The 20039-nt window shown below is 28.5% G+C and overlaps 3 protein-coding genes across 8 annotated transcripts; all 3 read left to right on the forward strand.

Annotated features, from left to right (window-relative positions):
• On the forward strand, nucleotides 1–10697 carry eEF1delta (elongation factor 1-delta). 6 transcript variants are annotated; one of them, XM_087411693.1, is made up of 10 exons: nucleotides 10–154; nucleotides 2040–2138; nucleotides 3046–3198; nucleotides 3942–4403; nucleotides 5839–5931; nucleotides 6404–6497; nucleotides 7954–8166; nucleotides 8498–8563; nucleotides 8626–8751; nucleotides 8828–10697. In XM_087411693.1, the coding sequence occupies exons 3-10, from the start codon at nucleotides 3091–3093 to the stop codon at nucleotides 8980–8982; spliced, it is 1317 nt and encodes a 438-aa protein (XP_087267819.1). In that variant the 5' UTR covers nucleotides 10–154; nucleotides 2040–2138; nucleotides 3046–3090; the 3' UTR covers nucleotides 8983–10697. The 6 variants fall into 6 exon arrangements, with proteins under 6 accessions (XP_087267818.1, XP_087267821.1, XP_087267819.1 ...); XM_087411692.1 differs by lacking the exon at nucleotides 2040–2138 and having other exon boundaries at nucleotides 1–154; XM_087411694.1 differs by lacking the exons at nucleotides 10–154; nucleotides 2040–2138 and adding an exon at nucleotides 1222–1244.
• Nucleotides 1200–2769, forward strand: Snm1 (DNA cross-link repair protein snm1). Its single transcript, XM_011052183.2, has one exon. The coding sequence runs from the start codon at nucleotides 1200–1202 to the stop codon at nucleotides 2277–2279; it is 1080 nt and encodes a 359-aa protein (XP_011050485.2). The 3' UTR covers nucleotides 2280–2769.
• A 136-nt stretch (nucleotides 10698–10833) lies between the features above and the next one.
• Nucleotides 10834–17639, forward strand: LOC105143749 (podocan-like). The gene is made up of 2 exons (XM_011052225.2): nucleotides 10834–14376; nucleotides 15639–17639. The coding sequence occupies exons 1-2, from the start codon at nucleotides 14374–14376 to the stop codon at nucleotides 17049–17051; spliced, it is 1416 nt and encodes a 471-aa protein (XP_011050527.2). The 5' UTR covers nucleotides 10834–14373; the 3' UTR covers nucleotides 17052–17639.
• The last annotated feature ends 2400 nt before the right edge of the window (nucleotides 17640–20039 follow it).

Here is a 20039-nt window from a genome sequence, read left to right on the forward strand (position 1 = left end):
GCGCTCTGTATGTGATTTTACGTATTATATAATTGGCAACCCTGGTCTGGTAGTCACTTTGTCTTGGCACGTTTTTCACGTTTTCTTGCGGCACGCTGGAATTTTGGCCACCGAACAATTATTGAGCCAATTTGATATCTGGACGTGGCTCGAGGTATAACTTAAATTTAACAGATTATTTTATGTCAAATCGATTCTCCCTTGATTCCTGCTAATCAACTATTAGCTAATCTGACTAATATTACAAAAAATATAAGTCCATAAATGCATGCAAACCCACCGATCAATACTGCACATGATGCAATATATTGCGCATGTATATCTCATCGAAATTTCGAGAAAAGCGATCTGTCGAGTCTAATAATATCGTCAATTTACTGTTTTAATTAAAAATGATACATGTATATGGAGAAAGTGTCTAATTCGACGGTTTTCCAAAATCGCTGGCGATTTGGTAATCTGAATATATTGATGAATGGAGAATAGAAATTTAAACTTTTTTTTATATAACAGTTCAGATTTTACAATATTATTCGAGAGAATAAAGCACTTGATTTTAATTTTTTATTACATCTAATATATATACATATGTATATATTTAACCTTTAAATAGATAGGTGGATTAATTAGAGCACTCCAGATTTTATTTTTAGTTATATTTTTGATAGTATAAATTTAGATGAAGAGTTAAATTTACATTATTCTTATCTTATGAGATGTAGACAATATTTTTTATTTTTCTTTTTTAGAGCAAGATTTTTAAAGTAACAATGTAAGAGAGATGTTTTGGCTACCTTCTTAAAAGGTTAAATATTCTAGAATTAAACATAATTTTATTATAATTATTTAACTATATAATTTTTATCTATTTAATATTTTTATCTATTTATAACATATACATCATGCATACATTATTTCATCTTAATTCAATCTTGGAAAGAGCTGTTTTACAAAGTTCCAGTATTTGTGGAAAATTGTGAAAATAAATATAATCAAAGATTTTTATCCATCGGGTCATTCAGAGCATCTTTTGCAAGCTAAATATTTTAACAAAATTAATTGAATAATGTCTAAATTTTTAATGAAATAAATGATTTATTTATTCTTAATGACTTGTTGCTCCATTATTATTTTATCATGCTTGCATGGACTTAGTTGATATCTAGATTCTTCATTACAGGAAGATTTTATGCATCAGAATGTCAACGTTTGTTGGGCTTATCAAAGAGATACCAGGCATCTCGGTGGATCGTTTTGATCGAGAAAACATGAATTCCTCTGTGTATTTCCTTAGCCATTGTCATATCGATCATATGTGTGGCTTGAACAATATGTTTTTTGATCACTTGAAACAGTATAATAAGTATCTTTATTGTAGTCATATTACTAAAGTTTTCTTAGAAAATAAGTATTATGAAAACTTGCGTAATGTAGAAACTTATGTAAAAGATATCGAAGTCGATAAAAAAGTTTGTATTGAATATAGAAGTAATTATAACAGCGAAGAGACTGATATTCTTTTTGTAACGTTTACTTCTGCTGGACATTGTCCTGGCTCGGTGATGTTTGTTTTTGAAAAAATGAATAAATTAATATTATATACTGGAGATTTTAGAATCAATCCAAAAGATTATCGTAAAATAAAATCACTGAATTGCAATGATTTTCCAAAAAAGTTTGATAATATATATTTAGATACAACATTTTTAGGTCATGATTTCGCTTATCTCCCAACAAGAATAGAAAGTATAAATGTAATGTGTAAAGTTGTGAAAGAATGGCTAGATGAAAGCCCAAGGAAAGTCGTTATTCTGGAATGTTCTGCTTTATATGGCTCTGAGTTTCTCTACATGAAACTGTCGGAATCTTTGAAAACACTCATTCATGTTAAGGAATGTGTATACAACAGTTATATTCGTATCCCAGAGTTGGCATGTCACGTTACAAATAATCCACTGGATGCACGTATACATGCATGTATGAGTAAATATGTATGTATGAATCGCTCAGGTCTAAAATGTCGTACTAACGTTCTTCAGCAGGACATATTAACTATTGTACCATCAGTAAAAAAATGGAAGGGACATGATACAAGTGTAGTTGGAGAGTGGGATAAATTTAGGGAGAAGACGTTTAATGTATGTTACTCCACGCATGCTTCTTTTGATGAACTTAAGAAATTTATACAATATTTTAAACCAAAAAAGATACATCCGTGTGTATGTCCAGAAAATGAACAAGACACAATAAATCGATTGCTAGATGAAATTAGAAGATAAGAAAAGGGCAATGTATTTCTATATTATGAAAAAAAAAGCTATGTTCTTAAGCCCAAGTTATGAATAACGGACTAAGTATCCTAATGATAATTAGGATATCAGATGATTAGACAATTCTTAAAATTAAAGAAGAAAATTAATAGATAATTTTTAATGATAATTTAATTAATACTTGAACCGCGGGTCTAAATTAACTCAATTACGATTCAAAGTAAATCTAACTTTTTATGAGGAAGGATTGTCATCATAAAAGTAAAATTACTTGTAATTAATCATGATTATGAAAAATTACAAAAATCTAAAGCTTCAAAAATACAAATTTAAATAAACAGAAACACTATCAGATGACTCAAAAATGACAACCGTAGTTTTATAGTGTTATGATTATATTAGTCTTATAATTACGTATTATTATATGACATATATTATTGTTATGCTTTAGATAAAAAATTGTATTTTTATATAATAAAGTATAATGAATGTTATAGTTCATGATATCCTTATTCTTAACTGAATCTTGAACGTAATAAAACTGTGATTGAAGAGAAATTGAAATTATAATAGATTGGGATTTAATCAATCAAAAGAAAAAAGCCAATTTCAATTTTAGTGAACTTTGTTTAAATTGATTAAATTTCAATCCAATCTTAATCTTAATTTTTAGTCATCACGGTTTAAAAGAAAAACCTGAAAAATCGTGTTTGTGCATGTAAATTGAACCTTTTTTTATTTGTTTTTTTACTTATTTCTCTTGTCTTGTTTACAGAAATTCATAGCATTTTTGCTTCATTCAAAGTAATATACTGAAAAGATGACAACCGTTACAATAGCAACCGCTGCACTAGCTAAAGAAAAGGTATGGTTTGATAAGCCATCCTACGACAAAGCAGAACGCCAGTATTTTGAGAAAATGGCCAAGGTAAGGAATTGTTGTTGCTGCGATCATCCACTGCTCAATAAATAAAGAGGGTTGTCGGCAGGGAATGAGATAGAGTAAAAATGTTTAAACATATAAATCATTGGGTAAATCGTTTGTCTTTAATAACCATGAATTTTAAGTAATACCAAGATTTTTTTAAATCCATATCTTTTGAGAAAGTATAATACATTCATAATTTATCAAGTGAATTTACTAGTCCTAATCATAGCATCCATAGCTAGTGCCGCCTAATAGTGTCATTCTCCTATGTGTATGCATCATGTTTGTGTTACTGTATAACTTACTAACATTTCTAACACACAAATACGCGGGAATATCTGGTGATAACAAAATTAGCTTTGCTCTCTTTCTCTCTTCATACTTCACACAAGGTATCTATAATATTTTTATACAATGAGAAATGTAAAATTCTTTCTCAGTGTAATCTGAAGTTTTTTTCTACATTTTTAAGGTAACCTGATAAAATAGTATTGTAATTTTTTGATATTGTAAGTCACGTTTTTTTCATATCTTTTGGTCTAAAATTCAAGCATTATACAAATCTAATGCTTATATGCCAACATATTTAAACACTTTACATGATTACATAAACGTGTTTAATTATAATATATGTTAAGTAGCAGTTATACGTATCGGTTGCACAAAAGAAACGATTTTTTTTTGCTTCTTGTGTTATTTGAAAACATTGACCTATACTTGCATAGCTTGAAACATGTTTTAAGGTGGTGTCTCGTAAGATTGCGGGAGGCTGCACGCTTAAGTCTGACAATTCTATAACTGACAAGTGCCAAGATCTAATCAATACTAATACATTGAAATCTAAGGCTGAAAAATCTAAAGACAACATGTTAGCTCATGAGTCGAATGAAACGAATATGAAACGTTCCAAATGCCAAGGAAAGAATGCAAAAACCATCAATAAAGATACTGCAGATGTGTGCAACATGCAGAATAAAGAAAACGCAAAGACATGTGAAAAATTTGATAGCATGGATAACGCGAAGGAAAAGGAGAATACTTCTCCGAGCGAGAAATCTAAAAAATATAATGCGAAAGAGGCTAAAGAGAAAAAGAACAAGGAAGATACAAGAAATAAAAATAGGGGAAATGGAGGAACTGATCTCGGGGAAAATAAAGAAACTGCAGTGCCATTCGCAAGGAATAAAGAACAATTGCCCGACCAGGTACATGCTTTAATGCAATCTGTGGGTTACTGTTCAGTGTGTTTCGATAAGACATAGACAAATTTTCAGTTGACTTTACGTTAATTTTATTTCATATTATATTGTCATATAGAAAAGCGCGTCTATTACATTTTGCAATTAAAAGAATGGCATCTGTTTCTTTGTCCCATTTTGTTTTCATTTTGCACTGAGGGGTTTACTGTAACATTTGTACCATTTCTGTCTGCTATAAATGCATGGCATATGCATGTATTATCATTAATGATTTAATTATACATTTATAATTGTAACAAAAAAGGATCTGTTATATTCGCGAAAGGTGTAAAATCTATACATCAGCCTGATTTCGTTCACTCCTGGATTTCGGCCTCTTCCAACCTTTTTCCATTATACATGGAAGGAAAGAATTTGACAGTAAAACGCCACGCTTGCATGCGTGTTGACGAGTATACATATATCCACTGATATATGAGACCTATAGTTTAACGCCGGATCCAGTTAGCGGTTTAAAATCTGCATATTTTGATTTAATAATAAAAAGTAATCACAAAGAATAATTCTAATAATTCAAAGAATAATTCTTTTATTGATAAATTTAAACTGATAGATTTAAATTTTTTATTTAAAAATGCTTCTGACATTATCAACTTCGAAATAACTTGCTTAATAGTATTTATGTCATAACTATCATTACAATATCATTACAATGTAGGATAATACTTTAGAAAAATTTTTGCTTTCTTTTTTGTGTAGACAATTTTTTTGTATTTGTGTACGTTAGTGAATTTTTAATTGCATTCTTATAGTTTAGTTAATAATTCAACAAGTTTTCTTCCTCTGTAAAAAACATGAGCTATATAAAAATGTACTTACTTTAATGATTTGTAAATACTGTTTATTTTATTTTATTTTATTTATTTTTTTTTGTAATATACTACCGCATTTTTATATTAAAAAAGATAGTATTATTTCACTTCTTAATAATTCTGCTATAATACGCGCAATGTCTATCTCCACATGTGTGCTAGCTTAATAAATATCCAAATTGTATTTTCAATATCAGTTTTAAAATGTTATATTTGCATATTTTCTGTAAAAGTAAATATGTGTGTGTATATAAATATATACATCTTCTTTTATGATAATATTAATTTAATAACATTTAATTAACACTTTTATTACCAAAGAGTAATGCTTATTTATGTCAATACTTTTAGAGATTGCATTATTCTATTTTTTATTATAAAGAAAAAAGGAATCTTTAAAGAAATATTTTAATATTTTATTTAAATATATGCATCTCTGTGTATATTAGGATTTTTAATTAATATTTTATTTTGTTAATATTATTAATATAAACTTTAGTGGAGATATGGCATGTAGTTTCGAATAATCAATCTGGGTGTGAGCTTACTTTTAATCTCGGTGGATACAGGCTCAACAGTCCACTTGCCCAATGCCTCCTGTTGGAAGTTTGGCCAATGAGGTTGCGAAGGCTCGGCAGCATATTAAACAGTCTTTACAGTGTGTGAGTACTGCACTCTCTTCGCTCACCCTTACAACCTATACAACGTAATTTTCCACAATCCGCTTACTAATTTAACATTTTCATATTATTTAAACCTGTTCTCACATCCCCTTTCATCGCTTTTTAGGTATTTTGAAATATAAAACTAATGTTGCGAATGAAAAATAAAATGAAAAGGATTTTATGTTTGTAAATTAACTATTAACTATTATGTTTTGTTTTCACGTGAAAATGTTTATTGTATGTTGTTATATTAATGTAATAACAATAAATGATTGAGATTATTAAAACAGTAATATATTAATTATAAGAACATTATAATGACTTTAACGAATGTTAAAATTTCTATGAATAAGACTGGATACACAACAATCAAATTTTTATTTTTTATTTGATCTCACTAATTATATTACAGTAGGAAATATAATTTTTATAGTATCAAATCATATTTTTTTCATCACATATTTTTCAGATGGATGATATTGCAGCACTTGCTCATACCGCAAATCAAGATATTACTCCTCGTATTGTCAAACTTGAAAAAGAAAATCAGGATCTGCGAAATAGTACGTATATTATGACTATTACAGTATTATCGTATATGCAAGTATTTTTTGTTTCAAAAAATTTTTTATAATAATCATCAGCAATTAATAATAAAAAGTAATGTGATATTATATTATTAAGTATATAATTTACTTTTATTACAATTATTATTAGGTGTTGGAATTAATTCGTAGCGTTTTTAATAAAAGAATGTTATTTATTTCACATGAGCATTAAAAAATACATTAATGAAAGTACTTCCCATCACTTGTAAAACGCTACGAATTAATTCCAACACCTAATATTTCTTTTTTATTTATAATTCCATTAAATATTTTTATGAAATGTTGGAGAAGCCCGGGCAGTGCGGACGCATTAAGATTGAGAAGAAAAAATGACACAATTAAAATTCGAGATCAGAAACCATTTTTATTCTCATAAATTCTTAAAGGACTTAAAAATAAAATTAAAAAAAAATAAAAAAAATAAAACTTGAACATTAATATGTCGTTTTAGTTAAAACATAAAAAAAGGGAAACCATCCGCTTTACCCGATTCCCCTGGAGAGTCGAATTTTCATTGTAATCATATACCGAGTAAAGAGGATGGATCATCCGCTTTGCCCCCACCTGCTTTGCCCAAAGGATTTATCTGACGCGAATTTGGAAAGATTAAAATAAGTTGAAGCATCAAGTGAAAAATTTTAACCTCGAATACATGTTTGAAGACAAAATTCTTATAAAAAATCATTCACACTGGTTAAGGAACAATTACAGACAATAATTAAGCTACGTACCTAAGAAAAAAATCACAAGAAAGCATTCAATTTTCTATATGTCTCTATTTAGAGATCCATAGCGCAATCGCAGATAGATAAGCGAAAATAAAAGGTATTTGCTTTACCCAGAGCATCCATTTTGCCCGGGCTTCCCCTACGTATGTAGTATGTACAGTCGGTCACAGAAAGGTCACACTTTTTTTTCGATGAGTTTCGGAATGCAGCTTGCTCACCGATCCATTGGTTCTTATTCATGGATCCACAAATAAGAACCAATCTCTCAGTGAGTAGGCTGCATTTCGAAACCCATCGAAAAAAAAAGTGTTGCAACCTTTCTGTGACCGGCTGTACACACACATAATACCCGCACGTACACGCGCCAGCAAATAAAGTTAATTATCATTATATTATAATTTCTTTTATTACGTAAATTATGTAATTATATGTTGCACCTAAAATAATTTTAGCATGAATTAATTATATATAATATCTGAATTTAAATTATTGTTACATATACTTTTTTAATTTTAAAACATTATGCAAATACAAAAATATGTACAAAGATAATATGAGGTAAGAATGCAAAAAATTGTATCAAACTGTAATGATTTTCTTCAGATTGTATCGATAGACAATTTTAATGATGCTGGCAAGTACAATTAAAAGAATATGTATAATTTGAAAATCTTTCTGAATAGTCATTCAGGACCTGAAGAATACTGTTGAAAAGTTGACGCATCAAGTGAAAATTGTTGGAACTTTGGAACATCGTGTCGAGAGCCTTGAAGCACGTATACCTTGGATAGCAATTTGTCCTGCGAAACTTGAGGAACCAAAACAAGAGCAGAAGCAGAACAAAAAAAAAGATGACAATGAAGATATTGATCTGTTTGGTTCTGATTCAGAGGCAAGTGAGCAAAGACTGTAGAAATGATATTAATTGGTCTCTTTGTATAAGACGAATGTTTAATTTCATATGACACAGGAATAATTAAACATAACACACTGATATTCCTAAATTAATACAAATATTATTATGCAATTTTATATTTATATAAAATTATATGATATTTATTATTTGGCATACACCAGATATTCCCATAGTACTGATTCATCCAATATTAGCACTTTTTTCACATTCATATAAATTCAGTATGTAATAATGTCTCTTTCGCGAATTATAAAATCTGTCTGTTTTCATCCTATGATGAAAATTCTTACTGTATTTGATTCGATAGGGAGACGATTCAGAGGCTGCCAAGATTAGGGAAGAACGAATTGCTGCATACATTGCTAAGAAATCTAAAAGTATGTAACGGAGTTCAGAGTTATCCAAATTATATTATCATTAATCGACTTGTATCTTATAGAACAAGCCTTAATAGCTAAATCAAATATCGTCCTGGATGTCAAACCATGGGACGACGAAACAGACATGCAAGACATGGAAAAAGAAGTGCGGAAGATCGAGATTGATGGTCTTCTTTGGGGTGCTTGTAAGTTTTTATAATATCTTTTAATATCGTATGCAAACTCTATCTCTACTAAGATTACTTTATCCTTCTTTTGTAGCTAAACTCATACCGCTTGCCTTTGGAATTCACAAACTACAGATTTCATGCGTAGTAGAAGACGACAAAGTGTCAGTAGATTGGTTAATGGAAAGGATTCAAAATATCGAAGAATATGTACAAAGCGTTGATATTGCGGCTTTTAACAAGGTGTAAAGAAACTAGAGTCAAACTACAAAAAAATGTGTAGTCAAAAATAAGCATCGGTCTATGTGCCATTTCTGCATTCCATTAACAGTATCTATAATCGAAAACTTCATATGCACGTTTTATCGTATTATTAAGTCAAAAGACAAAGATAAAATTGTTCGATGTTATTACTATCTAAAACCTTGAAAAATATAAAAAGCAAATTTAACAATTCAAATTTAGTGAATTTAGATAAATTAAAAATATTTATTACTAATCTTTATAATGTTATAATTAGAGTTCTCTATCTCTTATACAAGGTGCGTCCCAAAATTTTCCGAACTTTTTCAATAGGGATAGGTCGGGTGGCGCCATCCGTGTGTTCGATTGCGCGTTTGAAAGGTACATCCCTAGCTGACTTCCAGTAAAAATTTCATGACATTTGGTTCAGTGGAAACGAAGTTATGGCGTCTCAAGTGTCAGTATGTTGTATACATCGGTACGAGAATGAACTTCGAACAAAGAGCCAATATTAAGTTTTGTTTTAAACTTGGTAAAACATTTACCGAAACCCATAATTTGATGAAACAAGTTTATGGTGATAATTGTGTAGCCCGTGCCAGTGTTTATGAGTGGTATACGCGATTCAAGAACGGTCGTGAGGACATAAATGACGACGCACATACAGGTCGCCCAAAATCGACAATTAACGAAAATTCCATCGAAGTTGTGCGTAATTTCATCAAGCGTGAGCCAAAATCTTCAGTGAGATACATGGAAATGGAATTGAACATCCCCAAATCAACGATTTATCGCATTTTGACCGAACATTTGGGCCTACAAAAAGTCTGTGCACGATTTGTTCCACACAAGTTGACTGACGACCAAAAAATGCATCGAATTCAACATTCAAAGGACATTATTAAGGAAGCAAAAAAGGACCAAAACTTCCTTTATAGCATTGTTACTGGTGACGAGACGTGGTGTTTTCAATACGATCCAGAAACCAAGCGTCAAAGCGCGGAATGGAAGGCGCGAAACGACCCAAAACCCAAAAAATCGCGTTTAGAGAAGTCAAAAGTGAAGACAATGCTCATTTGTTTTTATGATTCCAAGGGTATTGTGCACAAAGAATTCGTTCCAGCAGGCCAAACAGTTAATGCTGTATTCTATGTAAGCGTTTTGAAGCGTTTGGTGCACCGCATTCGTCGTATTCGGCCAGAATATCGCGAAGGAGGAAGTTGGCGCTTGTTACACGATAATGCGCCATCTCACCGTTCGACATTTGTCACTGATTTTTTGACTAAAAATCACATTTTAACAATCAACCATTCCCCGTATTCGCCTGATATGGCACCTTGTGACTTCTACCTATTCGGCAAAATGCATTTGTCCATGAAAGGAAAGCGGTATGTGGACGTAGAAGACATCCAAAGGGCTTGTACCACTATTCTGAAGGACGTGCCTTTGAACGACATAAAACACTCATTTGAAATGCTTTTAGATCGTGCCAAACGTTGTATTGAGTCCGACGGGGACTACTTTGAATAAACAATTTGAATTTGAAAAAAAAAGTAAACCGTTGTTTTATTTCAAAAGTTCGGAAAATTTTGGGACGCACCTTGTACATATATATATTTTTTTATTAATTACAACAAATTCTTTCCGTTAAAAATGAAGTTACCTTTTATTATTTTATGTTCTCATATTACCTTAAATAAAAACATTTGTGGCCAATGCAATATACGTATATTTAGTGATTTCTGATTTATAAGAAACAATATCTGTTATTCCTAGATCCATTCATCCACAGTTACGAATTTAATATTGACATAGCTGAATCATATACATATATATGTATGCTAAAATTTTTTTTAAGCAGCATCATGTTTATTTTTAATCGTGTGTTTACTCATACTGATCTCTTTCATTACTGATAAGGACTAAATTGAGATATCATTGCACAATGTCATATTCTAATAAAATGATATAACGCACAAGTGTTAATAAAATACGAATTATAAAGACAAAACGTGCACTGAATATTTTTTGCTAACGTAGTAACACTAAATTTTTATATTGGTATGATGTGCAGTAGAAAGTGAACATGTTCAATAAAATTTTAGACACTAACATTTCCTCATGTAAGTTTTTGTATTAATAATTGTAGGGTAAGTTTTTTACACCGTTGGAATGAAACGTGATGTTTTGACAAAACAAAAAACTAAATTTCTTGTAAAACTGGAGAAGTATGGGACAGAAATTTCAGACCGTTTGTAGCATTTCATAAATTTCTGATGCACCTTCCATTCTTCCTAAATTTCACAAAAAATCTGATTTTCTATTTTGCCAAAATATCATGCTCTATTTCGATGGTGCAAAGCTGTTCTCAATTATTGACACAAAATCCAACATGTGCAAATGGTAATGATCAAAATTGGACTGAAGATGTTATTAGACTTTCTACTATACACCACAACACTATAAAAATCTACAGTGCTGCTACGTTAGCAAAAAAATTCAGTGCACGAACGTTTTATCTATATTTTATTTTTATTAACACTTGCAATATATTTTATTAAAATATGACATTATGCGACAATATCTCAATTTAGTTCTTATTAGTAATGAAAGAGAACATCAGTATAGATAAACACGATCATAAATAAACATGATGTTGCTTTAAAAAAATTTTCCTCCATTAGACTTTATTACATGCTACGCTATTATGAAACTTACAGTGTTGCTACGCAAGAAAAAAATTCATTATATAAACTTTTTATCCATATCACATAAATCACGATTTGATTTCATATTGAAATAATTTTTATTATAAAAATTAAACAATTAATATTAATAATAATATTAATTAATATTATGTTATGAAAAAATAGACTGATTCTTTATCAAAAAATATATTGAATCCTAAATTAGATAGATTGAATCCTATTAAAAATAAAAGAAGACAGTTTTCATTATAAATTGTTAAAAAAGAACAAAATTTTTTATGTTATGTCTCTTAACTTTTATACGAATTTTTTCCAATCTTAGTATTTTACAAAAATATTTGTCTAATTTATGGACTCATTTTTGCGCATTTTAATTGTTCTATTAATATATATTTTTTAATTATTTTAGAATTTTTTTAATGATATGTAAAGATAAATTTTAAAGAAAGAAGTGATAAAATTTTATAAAATATGTAAATATATGTATATATTAGCTTTATTTATTGTTCAATAAAACTGTCAATTTTAATTTTCTTTTTTTTTTTTTGCTACAGGGTGGGCCATCTATTGGTACGTTTTTGAATTTCGTCGTATGGCAACACCGAACGAGCTACAGACCCGAAATTTTGACAGTTTATTAGTCATACCGTCCGCGGCACGAAACAACATGTTTTCTCTTGAAGAGCGTTTTGAAATTTTAAAAACTTATTTTCAAAGTCAGTGCTGTGTCGCCGAAACTGTACGAATTTTGAAAAGAAATATGGGTCGTGATAGAGCACCCACCGAAGGAGCTATACGCAAATTGGTGAGGAAAGTTCGTGAGAAAGGGATGTTAGTGGATGACATTATATTACGACTGTTTTGAGTGAAATTGGCGCCGAGGTAGTCCAAAATGTCATTAATAATTGGGGTGACCGAATGGCATACTGTAAGGCCAGTAGAGGGAGCCACATGAACGAAATCGTTTTTCATTCTTGACGCGGATACTTTTAGCTTCACAACAAAAAAAAAATTAATAAAAAATATCAATGTATGCTCATTTGATCGCATTTTTAAAAACGTACCAATAGATGGCCCACCCTGTATATGAGATATAGCGTAACCATTCGCGAAAAATTCTTATTTGCCTTGTTTGTATAAAAGATGACGAAATTATTAGAATAAAGCTCACCTAATTGTTTTTTTAATTCTATTTATAGGAATATTGGAATAAACTAAGTAAGAATTAAATCTTTATTTCACGCACAAAAAAAATTTTTTTAAAACTCTAACATTGGGCCTTATTACATGTATATAAATATATAATAAGACCCAAATAAAAAATAAATAACAAATAAAAATAATAAACATCTTTTTAAATTAGTTTTAAAACGATTATTAATCATAAAAAGAAAATTATTCTTTAGGACTTATTCTATTCTCAAACATTACAATTATCATTTATTTTTTGTCAATTAACTCTTTAATCTTTGGAAATATCTAGCAATTTGAATGCAATTTGAGTTTCCGAAAAGAAGCAGCATTAAAAATTCTATGGCATAAACCTTATATAAATAACAATAGTCATAATAATAATCACATTAGTGGACCTTATTTAATGAGTACATTGCTTAAAAAAAATACTTATATTTATTTCAAAAAGTTGATTTATTTGTATGTTTTTTTCCATAACTAGGAAGTTGAATATAATATTATAATGTATTATAATATTATATAATGAACTAATGTGTATTGGTAAACTTTGCAACAAATTTCTTATAAAAATGGCTCATATATAATACACAAGTTTTTGTTGTGTTAAACAAATATGTTACTACTGATTCCAATTCTTTAATTCCTTTCTATTTACTTTCTATGACACATCTTTTAAGAGTTTTAAACATATACTTCAAACATGTTTTAAAATAATAAATGTAAAAACGGGTTTTATTCAAAACTGGGCTTTATTCGACTCAGATATCTTCAGATATGTTATATTCAGATATGTTATCGCGTTTCCGGTATCTACTTTACTTTGTAAGTCTAAAGCAGTGGCGTAACCGGGAAGCAGAGGGGGTTGCGGTCCAAGGATCTCTTAAAACAGAATTTTATTTTTAATTACATTGTCCATTACTATTTGCCTTGATATTCTATAAGTTTTACTAGATCTCTATATCGAAAGATATAATTAACACAAAAATAAAAACGCCTATATTTAGCAACTTTGATCGTGATGTTTTTTTCAAAAACTTAACATGATATGCCATTTTTACGGACAGTGACAAAAAATTTATCAGAAATGACTTGATAAAACTTAACCCTAACTATACACATTTTTTTTACCCCTGATGTACACACTTGAGTATCCTAGAATTTTATCATATTGTAAGCAATCATTTTTGTGCACAAACGAATTGTTAGCAAAAGTGACGTAGGCAAACGATACTGTAGGCAATCGATCTGTAAGCAAACAGGATCCTCTTCAAATTTTGAAGTTACGCCATTGAGTCTAAAGTATATATGTATATCATTTTTCAATTCCTGTAGAAGAATTATATCAGGTTTGTCCCCACATTTTGCTCGCAATTCATGATGGCAGATCTCAGTTACAGTTAACATAATTGTTCGTTGCAGTATTCAAAATACAGTCCTTGTAGAAGGTACACCAGAAATATCTTAAAGTTTGCATCTTTGGACAACATTATAAAAAATGGTAGGCAATATTTTTATATAATTATTAGTTTTAATTATTAGTATTAATAATTTAGAAAAAACAATGATAATATATATCTCATATAAGAAAATCTATAACTATGAAATCTATAATTATAGAACTGTTTTTGATTATTATAATCATCTTTATTATATAAATTACACAGTTATAATTTTAAAAAACAATAACGAATAATTGAATGAAAGACTCTTGTGACTTAGAATAACCAAAACAATAAAATTAAGAAAAATTCACAGACAATTAAGAGTCCACGCGGTAATTGGTGCGTATAAAATTCAAACGTATTAATAATTAATTAAACATCCATATAATGTAATCAATCAAATATAAAGTTCCCGAACGTTCTATATTGGGACCATCCTCAACAGTGCAAAAATAAGTCTTCATAAGTCTTGACTATCATTAAGATCGCAGTTAGTGAATCTGTGCTTCCACAAAATAACAAGCCTATCACTTGGTTGAGTGAAAGTCTCCTCTATTTAATTCTTTTATTCCATAGGAAATGTCTTTGTTGCTCAGCAGAGACACCCTATACTTAATACAATTACACAATAATATAAAATCCATCGATAAATTTTAATATACAGTAAATTATGTCTTAACTCATCGATTAAACGATGTTCATTACGTTAATTGTCTGTGAATTTTTCTTAATTTTATTGTTTTAATTATAATTTTGTTTTATATTTATTTTTTTACTGAGAATTTTTAATTAGTTTAATTTTTAATTTATTACAATTTTAATTTGGGAATTGGAAATAAAAGCTCTAAATGATTAAGCTACATCTTTAATGTTGAAATAATTCTATGAATTTATATACTACATATGTGTATATCCAATTTTTCGAATTGCGCGCCAAATTTATTTTCAGTTTTGAAACACAATTAACAGAACTACAGTAGTAATAATTGACAAGCAATTTAATTATATTGATGTTCATAAGATATCTTAGATTGATCTAAAATCTGTAAATAATTTATATTGCGAAGAATATTACCGGCCGGCGGAGATCGAATTCGGAGATCTTCATGCATCTTCCGTGCGAGCATCCTAACTCTTTAAATATAGAATTATTTCAGCACTAAAGATCCAGTTTAATCATATTAGGGACTTTTATTTCCAATTTGTTGTGTAGTCACATTATCTTATAAGACTTTTCATTGTTTATTTTATTATGTTACATTTAAATCACAAATCATCTTTTTATAATCCTAAAACAAGTTTTCTATATTTATTACAGACATTGACAATCATTAAGTTTGTCTTCGTAATCATCACTTTTGTTTGCTGGTCTACATCATCAAGAGCAAATGTTTACTTTGCCATAGAAAATTATATAAATGATCAATCGCTTCAATCTCTGTGTAATGATAATGCGGCTCTAAACTTCTCGAATGCAGTGATCTCTGAAATCAATGAGAATTTCATCAGCAGCCCTGTGATTACCTGCCTCAATTTTATGGACAATACTATTGGAAAAATTGGGAAAGGTGCCTTCAAAAAATTACCAAATTTAACTCAATTATTTCTTTCGAACAATAGATTGGACAACGGAAATCGACTAATTCTTAACTTTGGAAGTCACGATCAGTTACAAGTGCTTGTTATGAATAATGCAAACAGATTCAGATCATATTCTAGATCATCTATACAGATTTTCGGTGAATATCCTAACTTAGAAATTTTATCTCTCCGTGAAAATAATGCCATCGATTTAGAATTTGCACAAGAAACTTCATTTGGGAAATACTATTTTACTTATACGACGCCGATGACTTCACAAAACTGGATGCCATTCCCCAAATTAAAGATCTTGGATCTCTCCGAAAACAGCATAACAAGAACCAATTTTGTACAACTACTGTCGAACAGCTTATACTTTCTTGATCTTCATGATAATTCGCTTAGTGAATTGAACTTAAACGAAAAAGGAAACAAATTGTTCACACTAAATTTGGATAAAAATAAGTTTAACAATATTCAACAATACAATAATGGGTACAACGGTGGTTTATCGATGGCTGATCTGAAGAATCTACACTATCTTTCTGTTTCTAGAAATGAGATTAATACTATCGAATCAGATGCTTTCCAAAACAATAACGAATTGCTTTTTTTGAACTTATCCTCAAATCGCATACGTCACCTACATCCAAAAACATTTGCAGATTTGCAGTATTTAAAAACACTTGATTTAAGTAACAACCAACTCGAAGTTCTGCAAATCTCAATAAATGAAACAGAAATTAGCACTTTATATATTAATAATAACAACATAAAAAATATAACTTCGGATACTTTTATGCAGATGCCGAAATTGATGAAATTGTTAATGGGAAAGAATAAGATTGATAAAATAGATGTTAATACGTTCGCTCATCTTACTATCCTAGAAGAATTAGATTTGTCGAGCAATATGTTAAGTTCTTTGCCGGAAGGGTGGACAGAATCCCTTGTATCTTTAAAATATTTGAATTTAAGCGATAATAAATTCACTTCGCTAGAGTCTTTGTCACTGACAAATACGTTGCCATTGATAACAGTATATTTAATGAAAAATTCATTAGAATATCTTAATGTTAAATATTTTGAGAATTTACCACAAAATCTCACTATTGACTTGATAAATTCAAATTTTACAAAATATATATGAGATACAAATATTTCGAGTACCCCGATAGAAGATGACTGGTATTGAAATTTAATACATTTTACATGTCCCAAATGTTTACTCAAATTTATGTGTTAATTTAACTTAAGATGAATGTCAGAAGGTAACATAAACATTATTTAAGAAAATTAACGAAATAAAAAAGGTAATACTGACACAGTTTGTAAACAAACAGTGGCATTTTTTTTTCAGTAAAATTAATATTTATGATATGTTAAATTAACACATATTTTATTTATTTATCTTATAATTTATGTTTTGGAACACATTTTTATGTTACTTGTTCACTTACTTATAAATTGTACTATTTTGACATTAAGAAATGTTGAATATCGATTTAACACACTAACTATTTAAATAATCACATTATGTTAAATTAAGTCATTAATTATGTAATAATGTGTCGACATAAGACTTTACATGTTTATATAAATTTTATTCAGTAAAGATTACTAGACTATATCGCGCAATATCGCAATCATGTTTCGATCCTCAGTTTGGATTCTCTTAAGTGCATATAATGTTTAAGAACAATAATAATTAATAAAATATGTGTACATTTTATCAAAAGACGTGTTTCTTATTTATATGTAAAAGTGTTACAACATTTAGTCGATTTTAATTCACATGTAAAGAATAGCTATTGATTTTCTACGCCATATAATCCTCATTAAATTGCCAGATTTTTTGTATAATATTATATTGTTCAAATAATCATATATAAAATTTATAGTGTTATTAACTTACATGAGTATGCTATCTTTTAAAGATGTTGTCATTATGATAGTTGCAGTACATATGAGTGTTAATATTTCTTTTAATGCTATTGTCTGCTTTTCATTTATGCCTATAACTATGAAACTTTAGTTTAAATATTTTATTGTCAGTCAAATGGTGGATATATGACATGTCCTTACAACATCAAATACGATTTTTAAAAAGATTTTTAACAAATCCTTATTCAAATCAATTCACATTTTTAACATGTTAGTCACATACGAGAATTAATAAATTGAAAAAATGAAAAATGTCTTGTATAACGCATTTTCAAGTTACGAAGTATTAATAGATAGATAAGTTAAAGGTTTTGATGAATAATTAACTATGTAATAATGCCAATAAGAGCCGATATAAGACTTTAGTATGTTTATACAAATTTTATTCAAAAAAAATCACTAGACTATATCGCAATATCGTATGAAATTTTAAATAATGATGTGAATTTGTCTATATATATGTAACATCAGAAGTTTATGATCAATATTAATAATAATATTGATAATATTACATTATCAAAAAATAGACTGAATTCTTTATTAAAAAAATAGATTAAATCTTTTTATTAAAAATAAAAGAGGAAGCAGTTTTTACTATAAATCAGTAAAAACGGACAAAATTTTCTGTATGTTATTTTCTATATTTTTTAACTTTCATTTGAATTTTTACCAATCTCAGTATTTTTCAAAAATATTTGACTTTAATTCATCGATTCATTTTTGCGTATATTTTAATGTCTTTATTAATATATATTTTTATTTGGGAAAAAATGTTACAATGAACATATTATATATGTAATTATATATAAGATGTCAATTTTATATAGGCGAAACCGAGACATGGATCACGGGGTAACGTGGGTCATCGATTGTTTAACATAATCTAGAATGTTTAAATTAATACTGGTACAAATATAACTGTTACTTTGTTGCCCATACTTTTTATCTAGATGGTAGTGATTAAATTCCATTGTATCAAAAAGTATCGATTATTAATGGTTTTCGTGATGCAATAGTAACTTTTTAACCGCATAAAAATTTTAATACTTTTGTAGTAAAAGATACATGCATGAAGATAAGGTGCAAGTTTTTGCGCATATTATGTCATCTTACTACGTTACAATAATTTAACATTTATTTTTTATCATTTTCTGTTAAATGTATAATTAAATGTATAATTGGGATCATACACTAAATATTCATGATGTAACGGGATAATACAGAAAGTATATGTATTAAAAGGGCAGTTTATACTTCTAAGCAATTAATTTTATTTTATCGTAATAAATTTTTTATCTTATATTAATGGTTATTTCTCATTTATTTTTCTATAATTTTCTATTGTATTATTTAATAATTATTAGTTGTAATTATATTTTATTGATTAGTGACTATGCTAAGAATATGTCAATTGGAAAATATTTTTCAACTTTTACCGTTATTTCTTGTATAATCCTATTATTTTGTAACTTATACCTCCATCATAGATCATTTCTTAAAAAATACATTTTTATTTTTTTTTAAACTTTTTTTATAATTAATATTTACTAAATATACTTATTAAATTTAAAATGTGCATTGTGCTTTAATTATTTAAAAAAAAATGATTAAAAAATTGTTATATTTAGATGTACTTTTAAGAGTTTGAATTTTTGTGACTCATGGTGCCCCGGTCTCCTCTATATATACCTATAATTATATATAATTTTATATAATTATATATTGTATAATTATATATGAAACATTTTTTCTCGGATAATTATTCAAGTAAATTTTAAAGAAAGAAAATTTTACAAAATATATACTGGATGATCCACACCAACCGAAGGAGCCGGTATGTACGTATACTGTTTATGAAAAACTGAATCGATAAGTTCTCTACCATTTTGCAATTTTCGCAATTTTTTTCAGTTAACTCAATAAGTAGAATGTCTAAAGTCAACTCATAAGATAATTGTAGGATATCTTTAACAGTTCTTTAAGAAATATCTTTGAAATATTTCATAAAGAACTTTGAAAGATATATCTTAATATTGTCTTTACATTAATTTTACCCGATTTTATTCGATTTTAAAAATTAATATCTCGTTAACTCGTTGCGACCATTGCAGAAACGCAAAAGAGTTTTCGATTCAGATTTTTATAACTAATATATACGTACATACCGGTTTCTCCGGTTTCTGGTCTGGACCAC

This window comes from Acromyrmex echinatior, chromosome 12, assembly GCF_024713525.1.
Source record: "Acromyrmex echinatior isolate Ae372 chromosome 12, ASM2471352v2, whole genome shotgun sequence".
In the NCBI taxonomy this organism is placed as follows: domain Eukaryota; kingdom Metazoa; phylum Arthropoda; class Insecta; order Hymenoptera; family Formicidae; genus Acromyrmex; species Acromyrmex echinatior.

Excerpts from the sequence above, each read along its gene's own strand:
- Snm1 (XM_011052183.2), top strand. The coding sequence starts at position 1,200 with ATGTCAACGTTTGTTGGGCTTATCAAAGAGATACCAGGCATCTCGGTG.
- eEF1delta (XM_087411692.1), top strand. The coding sequence starts at position 3,091 with ATGACAACCGTTACAATAGCAACCGCTGCACTAGCTAAAGAAAAGGTA. Across the intron at positions 3,199-3,941 it reads ATTTTGAGAAAATGGCCAAG|GTGGTGTCTCGTAAGATTGC; the intron begins GTAAGGAATTGT and ends ACATGTTTTAAG. Across the intron at positions 4,404-5,838 it reads AAGAACAATTGCCCGACCAG|GCTCAACAGTCCACTTGCCC; the intron begins GTACATGCTTTA and ends CGGTGGATACAG.